The sequence below is a fragment of the Misgurnus anguillicaudatus genome, chromosome 1 (genome assembly GCF_027580225.2).
Source record: "Misgurnus anguillicaudatus chromosome 1, ASM2758022v2, whole genome shotgun sequence".
In the NCBI taxonomy this organism is placed as follows: Eukaryota; Metazoa; Chordata; class Actinopteri; order Cypriniformes; family Cobitidae; genus Misgurnus; species Misgurnus anguillicaudatus.
The window spans coordinates 2,455,376-2,469,280 of record NC_073337.2 but is presented as its reverse complement, the minus strand read 5'-3'; the positions used below and the strand labels follow the sequence as shown (position 1 = coordinate 2,469,280).

The following is a 13,905-nucleotide window of genomic DNA, read 5'->3' as shown; positions in this document are numbered from 1 at the left end:
ATCATATAAATATACTAGCTATCATATATATGAAACATGCAGTTCTCTGGAATAATCATTTATTTTTCACTGGAATTGGAAACGCTCAGACAGTTGCGTTATCAGTGAGTAGACACTCTAAAAATGAACTCGAGTTGTGAAGATTTTCCACAGCTCATGGTCATGGCACATTACTGAGTCGTATAACGAGCGTTTTCCCTGTCTAACATCGAGAGAGAGGGCGACGGGCGCAGCGCCCAGGGTAGGGCTCCTACGTCCGCCCGTTAACACATCCAAAAATGGCGCCCTGGATCAGGGGGCCAAAAAGTTCCAACCGCATGATCTCCGCCACAATGAGCCTCGAACTTTACTGTTTCAGCAGCTTGTGCAGAAATCATAGCCATGTTAGGTTCACTGGGTTTGGGAGGAGTTATTTATATATGCTCTTATTTATTTTGTAAGTCCTACGGTAATTCAGAGGTCAACAACAGAAATCCATATTTTATATTTCTTTCCACCTCTGTCTGATCAATAAAATAAATGATTAAAATACATTTTATTTCTATACTCTATATTTGGATGGATTGATGCAATGAAGAAAAAAAAGCAAAGAGAAGAGGATTTTTTTCCCTCCGGCATTCACCACAAATGCTTTGGGTTAATTGACATCTTTAGACTATTTTCCTAGTTTACCCTCTGACATAGAGCAGGCGAGCAGAACCCAGCTGGCCAGCACGTCCTTGGGTTGCCTAGTTCCAAGAGGGAAACCAGAAACATGGATGCGCCATTAAAATGTATTTTTCTTGAGTGATGCATCCTGGGAGAGCAGGCCAAGACGTGTGGTTTGCTGAGACCTTAAAAAGCAGGACAGTCAGGCAGTGAAGCAGGACAGGGCAAATTAAACTGCCCATAAAAGCAACTCTATGCCTGAGAGAAAGAAAGAATAGGGAAAGTGTGAGAAATGGTCCAAGATCAAAATCACAGCACCTTAACGTCTTCAAAGCTAAGCGCTCTCATATCAAATATTGGTCCACTCTGGCATGTGATTATGCAGATGAAATCCAAACTAAAGTTTTTAAGTGTATCTTCCAACTATTTATGGTAGACATGGGAATGAGAATTATGAGAAATGGAATGTTCAGAGAGATAACTTTTGACATGAAATGTCTAGTGAAACAGACCTCCCTCCGCAAACGCAGAGCCAGTTCATAATTCTCCACATCACTGGAGGAAAATACATACAATAAGGACTTCTTAAAAAAAGAGGTGGCGGGAGAAGTCATCGCCTATCTGGCTGATGTTAAGCAGAGTTCCTCTCAGGATCCAGTGGAGAACGTTGAGCCAAAGCCTTGACAGAGGAGAGATTTCACACACTTCTATACAAGCTCTTATAGGTGAGCTCATCCTTCATGACATCATCGCAACATTTAGACGCTGTGCTCTAAACTCTCTTCCGATTCAAATGTGGCCACCGCAGAATTACAAGCTATTTATCGGAGTGGATTACAACCCGTAGACTCTCCAAGGGCAGCCATCAGTCTCTCATCAAGGAGAGAGGCTCAGATTACAAGGTCAGATAAAACCCGTTGCACGCACGCTGCCGCGACCAACCAGCTGAAATTCGTCGGAGGCTTGATTGGGTGGTAGTAATTTCGTTCTACCGCTTTCGTCTGCCTCTCCCAACATTCTGCACCTCGGTGAGCAACGGCCATCCGTCAAACAACCTCTGACCCTTTGTAAGGAGCTAGGGTATGTTTCCAATGACACCCTATTTCCTCATTTCCTATGGCATGCTCTTACTCAGACATCAACAAATGGAGAATCTATGACTGATTGAGCCATTTGGGGTACAGTCACTCTCGTCTATTCCAGGGAAGCAGAGCTCAGTTTCATGGTGCAGGAAGTAGGGCAGTATGGTTCAGGGGCTCCACAGAAACCCCAAGCCTGTGCTCTGCCAAACTGAGTCCCCCTCACAAACCGAGTCTGAGTGAGGGCCCCACCACTGTCTACCCTCCTGTCTGCACCAGGCGAATGGAGCCAGAGGCCAGTTTTATATTGAAATCATATGGAGGTGGGAAGGTTTCAACAACGACCCCCTGCAACTTCCCTCTTCGCCACATGTTTCCCATTTTAATCTAATTATAAATATTTGGACAGGAATCAGTTGGAACTGACAGAAAGAAAAAAGCCACGGTGGAATAAACAATGCAAGTACAAAAGGCAAATAAGAAAGCAAACATACGTTTTCGGTTCGTATTAATGGCTAAAACAGAGCTGTCGAAAAGTTCCCCCTCTGACCACTAAGCCATTTTCTGAGTCAAGAAAAAAATATCCAAACTCCAAGTCAGCAACAGGGTCTCTGTTCTTCCACCGCGGGGCGGGGATCGTTTTAATAATGTGGGCGAATGGTGGGTGGCTGTGCTCATGGGACGGGTTCAGCAGAGGTTAGACCTTAGTTGCTCCAGCGGGACGGGTACCCACTGACCCCTGGAATATGCGAGCGATTGCCAAGCTCTGTTTCACAGTTTTCCACGAATTGCATGGTCCAAACGGTTAGTAATGTCTAGGGTCGCCAAATAGGGGTGACACGACAATTGAGTCTTCATTACTTTTCTGGTCTGTATGCTAACACCAGCTTTGGCATCATTTAGGACATGAGTCACTTTAAAAATAACGTCCATGACAAAAGAAGGAGGGAACGTGGGAATAATAGAGGAATATGCAGCCTAGATGAAAAATCGACCTGTTTTGGGAGAGTGGTTGAAGAGATTGGGGGGTGGAGTGATGGAGTACACTGGCTTGCTACTCTCCCTCTTGCAGAACGTCTCTCATCAGGTTGTGGGTCTTCCAATGCTCAATTGCTGGCCGCGCTCTATAATATTTCCTGAGAACATAACCCATTAGTCAAGTTTATAGTGGCCACCACATGTTTTCCTCACTTCCTCCAGATATTCAGGTGCAAGTGAAGCTCAAACAGAGAAAGGAAAAGTTTTAGATGTTTACCTGAAAGCAGCGTACAAATTATGGATCGGTCACGGTGACCGATAAATGAGGCCAACTACCTAGCTAGAGTTCTTCAAGTTTTATTCCATTGTGCAGCTGTTGGCTCTATTTTTAAATAAAAACGTCTTATGTAAACGCTCTCGAAGAAATGTGCCTGATTGGGGTCACCTGAACCCGTAACCTGCCTAATTATACAAGGCTTCCTGTTGGACCGATTAGACTTGCACGTAACTATTATAAATAATCTGTGTCAAAAATGGGAATATTTCTACAAGAATGCGAATCGCAGACTCACTTACTCTTTGGGTGTGAGTTTCGAAAACCACACGCATCATCGCATCACAACAGTGGAATGATGTAAGCGGAGAAACACCAAAACAGAAATGCGTCATTTATCCACAACACCAAAACAAATACGGGAACAGCAGCCGGAGATGAAATGAGAAAATGAGCGAAACTCTAAAGAACAAAAACAAAATCAGCCACACAAAACAGAGTCAAGGGCCAGAGAGCATGATCTGTAAATACACTCCTAGAGATACACCGAGCAGTCAGATTAAAACGGACTGCAATTCATCATAGCCAAAACTGATTCCAGGGTTGCGGTAAGTCTATGTGGGTTATCGTGCCAAACGGAGAGCAATTAAATGGGACTCGACCACCCACAATTCAACATAAAGGAGATCAGAGTCATGTTGAGATTATTACCCTCTCTAATCATACGCTCGTACGTACGAATGCAGTTCCCCCACCTTGCCCTTACAACACGGTTCGAAGAACACGGCTGCCCTTTATGTGAGCTTTAATACATTCAGGGGCCTGGAGGTCTTGATCTCCCCGGCTAAATGCCATTACAAGTTTGACACGGTCATATGATACGTGGAGAGTGACTTTTATGTTACGGCTGCATGTACAGTTTGGGTGCAGGAGACTATCGAAATTCTTCCCGAAATGTACCGGAGCGAGTGGCTTAGTGGTTTTAGACATTAAGACCTGCAAACGAAGTAAAAACATTAGCGAAAGGGGCCAATTAGTTGGCTGAAATAGGACACAGTGTATGTGGGCAGCTGTTGAGATGAAACCCCCCTCTTTAAACTGTTGAGACCCTCGGCTCGCACAATCCCGCTCTGTTCTCCGGCGCTCCGCTACGCCTAATTGCTCTCGCAATATATGCACTTTACTGCATGCGGCTGTTCATGCGACAGACATGCCGATATCTGCGGGCTGCATCGACAGGAAGCGACTCGCTAATTAATTACAGTCAAAAAACCACATGGCATTTAGCATCATCATGGGCATGAGGTAATGGGCCTAATAGGTTAAAGCAGAGGAAGGCAGGGTGCCAGGGAGATCTCCGATGATCGAATGCGTGTGTGTCCCATCGCTGAAACATGTGGAGCTCATATGTATTCTACAGTCTATCTGTTTCCTCAAAACCATCCATCAAAATTGGCAGTGCGGAGACAAATGTGAGAGTGTTGTTGTTTTTTGGCGGGAAGAGGCAGAAAAAGAAGGGAGCAGTCAAAAGGCAGACGGGTCGAACAGCTCTGTAACTGTTTATGTAAAATAATAAAGAAAAGACGGACGGCCTGCATGACAAGAATCCTGAATAGGACTTCTGCAAGGTACAGAGAAACGCGCCATTTCAATTGTCTTTGGGAAAATGTCGGAATTAAGAATTAAAATAAACAGAATTAAAAAGAGCTTTAAGGATCTGCTCACCCTAACAACGAAAGATCTGTCATTATTTTCTTATCCTCTTAGCCTTCCAAATAAAGCACCATAAAAGTAGTACAATGTGAACTGGATCATTGAGTCATAAGAGGACCAAAAAATTTCACCTTTGGTACAAAGGTGCCTCTGTGGAAGGACACGAGTGAAATAAGGACCAATTCCATTTTTAGGAGAGCAAATCCTACATAAATAGACATCCAGGACCATTTTAAAATGTGCATTGACAAATACTATTATGAAGCAAGAAATAGTACTTAAATCACCAGCAACATTATACCAACATGAGGCAGACAAGAAACCAGACATGAAATAAAAACAAGACATCAGAGCAATGAGAATGAAAGTAGACAAAACAGAGAAAAGATGGGATGAACTTAAAAGTGTTGGAACAGAAAGCAGGCACAAAAAGTTAAAACGATGAAATCACGGAGAAAACAGTGGTGTAGCGTCATGTCCCATTTAGATATTTCTCACCCTTCTGAACAAAATGGCTGGGAGAGGGCATGCGATTGGCTACGCCCAAATGCCCTCCTCATCGTCCTATTGGTTGAAAATGAGTGCAGTTAATCCACGGCAGCATGGGATTAAAGAAAGAAGTTATTAGTGAGAGAGAGAAAGAGAGGTTATTTATTACACATTGTACAACAATTTCCTTTGACAAACATGCAGTGACAGAAAATGACTAGTGCTGGAGCTGTGAATCTGTGCAGTGAATCAAAACTAAATCTACATCTATGTTGTAAAAAAACGTAGAATGTCGACTCAAAGAGCAAGACACCACTTTCCCATTAATTTTCTAACAGTCTCTCAACAGAGGGTTAGGGTTGATTAGTTAGTCACTGAACCGGAGTGAAACCAATCATTAAACGCAACTGCTTTCAGCCCTAAAATTGGGCCCTGTGCTAAAACAGGACCGAAACCATAGCCGTATGAGCTCAAAATGAGTAACACACGTGGCCTCGACCCCGTCAGTCTGGATGGCTGTGGAAAATACCTTCAACGAATAGCGTAGAGGTCTCTGGCGGTCCCAGTTCTGCAATCGGCATGTTTAGGTGATAACAGTGTGATCGGGGAGATCTGGAGTGGACTCAGGTGTTGATGTGTGAGGGTGCTTTTATTTCAGTTGGAAATATGTGAGAGATGAAGATCACAGGAAAACGTGAGCTAAGTGTTTTCTTGGAGACAACGTAAAGGGGTTGTGACAGGGAAAAGACCAGAGAGCAGCTAGTGTGTGAAGATCCAATAATGCTTTTCACCGACTGAGTTGGGAATATCGTGATCTATACTGAGGTCTGAGGGGAATGCTGGTGATGGATGCCTTTCTTTCACCAAATGAATCAGGATGCAATGCTTGAGCTGGATTATTCCAGGAGTCCGTGAACAGGTAATGACACACTACGTTTAGCGCATTAAGTCATGTCATAACAACCAGTGGGATTTGTGCGCTTCCTGGGAGAGCTGGGACTAGGGAATGAAACCGGCTGTTCTGTCTCTTTGAAAATCACTCTATTCATTCTTTATCTAGTCAATTCATTCCTCTTTCTCGCCTTCTGAACTAATTCCTGTTGGACAGCCATCCAGACTAAAGAGGCTTAAGACGAAGGAATCCAACGTTTAAAACCAACAAAGAACAAAACCACTTTTCCCAATCATTCAGTGTGGCCAAACTCCTCCAAGAAAAATCTGTGTATGTGTGTACATTCATGAATGAGAATACATGCAAGTTTTTTTGGAGGCACAAATAGATAAAATAATACGCAAATTAATGTCAAGTATTGTCCTGCATTTTATGTCCGGCTGCAATGGTTTTAGGGCATCATGAGATATTAGACAATGTGTGTCCCAAAAACCTGAGCAGTCACACACAAAATCTACAGTGCAATCACATAATGAACTCTGTTATTGGCTCACCTGATCCGGAGAAGGTTTGTGATTGGTCTGGTCAGAATTGGATTCTTTATGGTGGTCATCCTCGTAGTTATCAGCCATCAGCTTCATTCGGTTCTGCGTCTAGAAAAGATACAGTTCATTGTCAACCACTGCCAAAACATACAGACTTTTTTTGGACTCTAAGCCTGGTAGTCTTGGGGCTTGGGTTATCAAATCTCCATCTCAGTCCGTGCTGTTAGGAATGGAAACTTTATCTGTATGAACTCAATTACAAGCATTATAAGAAGCGATTCTGATATTCCTTTTGATAGACAGAGTATTACTTCGAGCCCTACAGCAAAAAGGGGATCACATTGTATTCACGCAAGTTTCAGCTGTCAGCTGGAATGGATTTGAAAGAGAGCGACGGAGATCTTTTAAGCCCAGAGGGGAGGGGTGTGAAAAAGCAATAACAGCGAGAGAGAAAGAAAATGGTGCAGATGTAGAGAATAGAACAAAACACCAGGTTGTCTAAAATATAAACACACATGCACACTCGCCCAGCCGCTCGATACAGGAGACGTTCAGACCTCTTTATGTTGAAACTGAAACTGTATTTTAACAAGTGCCCTAAGGTTACTCTGTCTGACCACCTTGTAGATTTTAAGTGCATTTGTTGGAGCCGTGGGCTTGTGGTTAGGTGCATGTTCTGACACATTGAGCTATGGTGATTATACGGGTGAATCTGTCCCCATCATTTCCATGTGTACTTTCTTGTTTATTTCGCTGCTTAAAAAATGACACTTTTTCTAACAAAACTTAAATTTGAAATCCATATTTTTCTGGTTAGCTGACGGTCTATCTAGGTGCCCCAGACACCCAAGAGCAACATAAATAAGATATGAAATAAATCAATTAGGGATGCAATTCAGGGAGCGTGCCCACACCCCGTCCTTCCGGATTCTTTAGCCGGTTCCCTGCTTGCTCTCTAACCAGAATGTGATGGTTGGGCTCATACTGTTTGGTTTTCTCACCCGCTTCCCTCTAACCCCAGCGCCCCTTAGTTACAGTAATAAACACAGAATTAACTGGCAACAGGGTTTAAATGGTCCGGGTTCAACCCAGTCGCTATGCTCCACTGGGTCAAAATTACGTCTCTGTAAGTGGCCGGAGTGAGAGTTTGCGTCCTAATGGGGCGAGTGAGTCGGTAGGCCGTAAGCCAGATTAGGAAAATATAAGTTTGAAGGGCTGTCATGTGTGTCACAAATAAACAACCTTTACCTGGATCAGCTACTACGATGCTAACATAACCCTGTAGGTTAAAGTCTCAATGTTATGATTTGAGATTAATAGTAAAGTTTATTTTTATTATTTTTATTTCAATTTTTGACATGGCCTCAGTCAGTGTTGGATGTAACAAGATAGTAAGTAATAAGTCACTGTAATTAAATGACCTATTCTTTAAAAAAAGAAAAGTAAGGTGTTACTTCTGATGTAATTGAACTAAATACTGTGTATGAACTGTAGATCAATTATATATAAAACATTAATGGATTTAGCATCAAAATTTAAAATCTAAGGTTAAAATGTATGTTAATTATGTATCTTTTTCTCTTTGTATCTTTTTATCTATTTTCTATTTCCATTTATGTTTCCAATTCTCACAATTAACTGGTTGGTTGTTAGCATTAATCTTACTGAGATATTAGCTGTTCATTAGTACTCAAAAAGCACATACACTGTAAAAAATACTTTGCTGCCTTAACATTTTTTGTTGAATCAACTCGGATTTACAAGTCATTTCAACTTACTGTTATTTATCTTGACTTATCTTGAGTTGTTATAACTACAGGTGAGTTGTTATAACTTATAAAATTAAGTTGACTTTTCTCAACTATATTTTATAAGTTGTGACAACTCATCTCTGTTACATAACTTGTAAATCTGAGTTGATTTAACAAAAAAGGCAGCAAAGTATTTTTTACAGTGTATTAATGCCTGCTTATTCTGCATCCTTAATCCCAATTTCTACCAATACTTAAACGTAACAACTACTTTACTAAGTATTAATAAGTAGTAATAAGGAGTATATTGAGGCAAAGTAGTTGATAGTAAGAATTGGTTCTTAAAAATAGTGACCAGAATAATTGATGAACCATGCCAGAAAAGAACGCTAGATTTGTCCTAGTCGCTTTTTTAATAAAGTCGCTAAAGGAGTCTAAAAAGTTTCTTAATCTAGCGACAAAGTCACCAAGTTGCCAAGACTGCGTAGACTTTTTTTACACTGTAAACGACTTTCTGCTCAGACTGACTGTTCGTGCTTGTGTATGAACTCTGCTGCCTCTGGCTGGCTAACGATGGAAATTAAGCCAATCATCATCAGATATGTGGTTGTCCCACCCCCTCTAAGACACACACACCAATCATCGTCAGATATGTGTCTCCCACCCCTAAACACACGCAGAGACAAACTACATTGCCTTTCTGGTTAAAAGAGCCTACTCGGGTATATATTATATATATTAGGATACCAGCGTTGGGGTGGCATATGGGGTGGCAATGCTTTTATTTAGTGTGGCAAATGCCACCCCGGTAGATTCGCCCCTGCAGTCAAGTAATAAAGTAAAGAAATCAAGGTTATATTTTCACACAGTATGCTCTTTACGTGTAGGAGGATTTTAAAACAGTAAATCCGAAAAAAATGACTAGCAAAGTCTTCACAGTAAAGGTTACACATAAAGCAAATGTTCAGTGGTCATTTCAAATGAATAGCTCAGCCAAAAATAAGACAACTTTTTCATTTTGGGCGAACCATGCTTTTATGGGACAGGACTGGGGTGAGAATATATTTTCGTCTCTGTTGCGCGTGTGCCAAATATGCGTATGTGCCAACCACATACACGGGATGAAAACGTTGTACACAAAACACCCACAACATCAACATAACGCCCACTAGATGTGACGCTACTGGCTGCCTCTATTTTTGTAGGCTGGGCTTGTTCTCTACCTGTTAACAAGCCACTTAGTCAGAGGTTAAATAAAAACACTGAGCAAACAACTCCTGAGCGGCTCGCAGACACCCTGTACTCAACAACACCACAGAAGATGCATTTAACGTGGAGGAGAAGAGGGCCGCAGGCAGAGGGGACGCCATTATAGCCCCCGGAAAAAGAGCAGCATTTTAGATCAACTGTCACTACCTCACGAGGAAGAAAATACCCAATTCAAGACAATTTGTTCCACATGCTCAGAGGGTTAGTGTGAAGGATTCGGGGCGAGGGTTCGGAAAGTCAGACTTAAGCTCTCGGGTTTGTAGAATGTAAATCCCCAAACTGGTGGAGAGCACACAAATGGTAGCCGGATGAGAGGGAATGATTTAGTCGAGTCTGCTAACAAGAGGCGCTCGTGCACGGCTTTCGTGGAGCGAACGCCCATCGTACGTTTCCTCTCCTTGAAAGGTTGAAAGGCAAAACATGCACGCTGAAAAAATAAACTGTAAAAACAAACAGTTTGCCCTAAAGCTGTAAGATTTTGGGGCCTGGGGGCCGCAGAGCATCAACAGAGGACTCTCTATAGGTGACTATATCACTTATTTACTGAAGGAAAAACCTTTTAGTCATAAAAGCTTGGATGCAATGTTATTTCTGTCATCACGATTGACTCAAATGCATAGAAATATGAATAATAAAAAATGATGTCATATAGTTACCCATAAACCATACTATATTCTCAAATAATCATCTTGCTCATGCATTGAAACTGTGTGCAACATGTTTCCTTACATCCAACCAAGCATTGCTACAATAGATATCAGACAATCTGTCTTTAAGCACTTATATTATACATTTTTATCAGTTTCTTATTCATAGTTACCATCAAGTAAAATGTACCAGTCATGTGGTTAATCTTTACGTTGCCTTTTGTCAATGCTGAAGCTTGGCAAACTTTAGTCATCACATGGTTACATGGTAAAGAAAAAAAACGACATTAATATTCTTCATCTCAGTCTCATTCTACAGAATAAAGAGACGTATCATTTTTCATTCAGTCAAACTGAGGAACCATTACAGGGTTAATAAAATGATTTATGAAGCAATACAGCAAATCTGCCATAATTTTCCTAAAACATGTCAGTGTAGCTTAAACATAACTATGCAGAGTTCCCTCTGCCTTCCCCTGCAGGGGTGACCGGCTCCAACCTACCGGGAATGAAAACAGAGAGATGATTTTCAAAGGGGACTGCAACTGCTCACTGGAAACTGTCAAACTCATGTCTCTGTTTTGAAAACAGGTGAGGGTTTCTATACATTCGCCACTCTCCAAGCGGAAGAGGCCCTCCGCTAAGAGATAAACTCATTCCAGAGGACACGATGGAGAGGAGACAAATTGCTACAAATGTCCATGTGTGCCCTTTGACCCCTTGTCGATGATCTAGCCAATGACATCATGTACCCCGCGTCAGTGTAAGCGGCTAAACCTCCTGGATTTACTTTGGCAGAGCATTCGACCTTCATACAATTCGAGGCAAGCCCGAGACGGCCTTCGAAAACAGTACGGACAAGGTAAGGGGGCAAGCAGGGAGGAATCTCAGAGATGCTGGGGTTGAAAAGAAGAAAAAGGGATCCAGAGGGAGGTGTATGTATGTGAAAAGAGGGAGGTGTGGGTAAGAGTTTGGGGAAACCGGATCTCCTCAAAGCGCCTGAGGGGTTCTGAAGAGCTGATCCCAGATGGCTACGAAACAGGGAGGCACACTCCGAATCTAACAGCTCATATGTGAGCCATAAAGCAAAGACGAGAGGAAAGGTGGTTGGTGGTGGAGGAGGAGAGGAGGAGATGAGGGTGAAGATAGCAGGGCAAATAGTATCGAGACACTGTAACAACTAAATAATATTACATTAAAAATCAAGATGTGTTTTCATAAACAGTTTTTAAAAACTGCCTTAAGGCAAGCGGGACCTAAAATGACTTAATACAATTAAGCATACATAACACAGTAAGGTTTTGGTTCATTTCAAGTTGGACATGGCAAAATTAATGACTTGTGGTTCAGTACGCGAGTAAGATTAATTCAGTAACCGCTCTGACTAATTCGTCTGGGAATCACACAACATCACGCTACACGTTTCGTGTTGTACGTTCAGTAGTGGCACAGGAAACACTTTGGACGTTATTAACGCGGTGTACTATAACTGGCGGTTAAAAAACATAAATGGAAATACTCCGTTCCAACCCTAAATTGAAGGAGGTCGGACATCGGGAGAACAGAAGGCTGGGAAGGAATGCAAAAAGGAGAACGAAATGTGCGCGAGCTAGCAGGCTAACAAGCAGACGGGTAAGCGAGACCCTGTTAAGAAGCCCTCCTTAATTGTAGGAGCCCCTTACATCCATGTGTAATAAAATTTACCATGAAACCAGATCCCTGTCTGAGTGGCTTATGGCGAGGGAACCGGTGTGTGTTTGTGTATTTGTGAGAGTGTGTGTGTGTCAGGGTGGTTCAGGAATCCAACATATGGGTCTCTTTCTCTTATTTTCCCCCTTTCTTCAGGACCTCACTTTCTTCCAAATTCCTTCAGCTACAGGCAGTGATATGGACTTGATAAAGGCGAGCGGATGGGGGAACACACACTAAGTCCTGTTGCCGGAGCATTTACAAAAACGCAGTACGAGCGCTCAAGTTACCGCCGTCGGCAACGAACGAATCTAGAAGCACGAAGCGGGAATGCTTCTAAGTGCCACACTTTACCATTTTCGGCATCGCTTATCCGTATGTTTTCTCACTTTTCGTGGCATACCTCGGCCCCCTTTTTGTACTTTTTCTTTTCCCTCTCCGTGTGCTCCGATAATAATTGTCAGGAATGCTGACCTCAATCCTTTGGTTTCTGTCCCAACTGGAGTGCTCGTTTGTTCACTTAATCTAATCACATTCACAATTATTCTACTTCTCCGCCATTATCATTTCTCCTGGATCCCTCCCCCGTCTCAAAAATGCTGACATGCTGCCAACAAACTGAAAAATTGAAAAATGATAAAGTGCTGAGTCCGTCATAGCTCTGAATTCAGTGCAATATCAAAGACCTTTTTGCGAAGCTTATAATTGAGGTCAAGAAAGTGAAACGTCATAATAGCAGTCCTTCCTACATCTCTGTATCCACAGACCGCTACGATTCCTCTACTACCGTCACGGTTTTAAAATATTGTTGGTACAAAAATCATCTTTAGTTTTCTGCTGCATTTTTTTCCATATTTGATTATCGCGAATGCTTTCAATTGCAGACACTCCACTTTAATAAAAAAATCCATATAAAATACTCACCCCTATGTCTTCAAAGATGTTTATATCTTTTTTTGTTCAGTTGAGAAGAAATTACTTTTTTGAGGATAACATAACAGGATTTTTCTCCATTAGGTGGACTTTAGTGGACCTCAACAGTTTATAGTTTCAACATAGCTTCAAAGGGCTCTAAACGATCCCAACTGAGGCATAAGGGTCTTATCTAATGAAACGTTTCTCATTTAAAAAAAAAGTATTTTAAACTACAACTTCTCATCTTGCACTAGCAGTTTGATGCGCCAAGCATAACCTGACATATTACATAATCTTGTCGAAAGGTCACACATTACATATGTGAAACGCACACTTGCAGACTGTTTAATGTTAGACATTAATTAGAATCAGAATGGTCCTCTTTCTCCACACTTGTAAACACTGGAGCGGTAGTTTTGCGTACGTCATATGCAGGGTTGGGGAGTAACGGATTACATGTAATAGGATAATCAGCATACAAAAAAATCTGTAATCTGTTACAGTTACGTAAAAAACATAATCAGATTACAGTTATATTCTGTAAAAAAATAGGAATACTTTCAGGATTACAAAGGTTTACACTGATTTTCAAGCACTGCTTGACTGCACAGTATGTGACCAGATTTTTCGAATAAAAACCGGGGACATGTCCAAGTTCAATAGTTAAAATATTATTGAAATCTTATTTGTTATCACCTACGAATTTTTGAATGTTTTCGTCTTTTTAATGTTTTTGGGTTACTAATTCAATTAATTTCTGTGAATCACTTTTTTTCCTTTTTACAGTGCACCAATATGACATTAAGTCATTTAAGTGTCATTACTACTTCAGCTGATTTCATTGTAAATGTGGAACAGAAGGAATAATGCAAAATGTAAACACATTTACACAAAACAAAAAGCTCAGTACCACGTTGGGATCAGTTCATTATTACTTTGATTTAACATGATAGTCTACTCACGATGTCCCTTCTCAGTCTCTTCTTGCAGACATGTTGTTGGCTGTATAGGTAGGG

General features: G+C 41.6%; 1 protein-coding gene across 13 annotated transcripts in view; it reads right to left on the bottom strand.

Annotated features, from left to right (window-relative positions):
• The window catches only part of erc1b (ELKS/RAB6-interacting/CAST family member 1b), a 248,349-nt gene that overhangs the window by 32,734 nt on the left and 201,710 nt on the right, over positions 1-13,905 (bottom strand). For 9 of the 13 annotated variants that reach the window (XM_055191223.2, XM_055191224.2, XM_055191225.2 and 6 more), the window contains one exon: positions 6,628-6,726. In XM_055191223.2, coding sequence (XP_055047198.2) covers positions 6,628-6,726 — 99 coding nt within the window. Of the gene's footprint in view, positions 1-5,190; positions 5,257-6,627; positions 6,727-13,905 lie in introns of all 13 variants that reach the window. The other 4 variants (XM_055191233.2, XM_073875633.1, XM_055191234.2 and 1 more) reach the window with 1 other exon arrangement.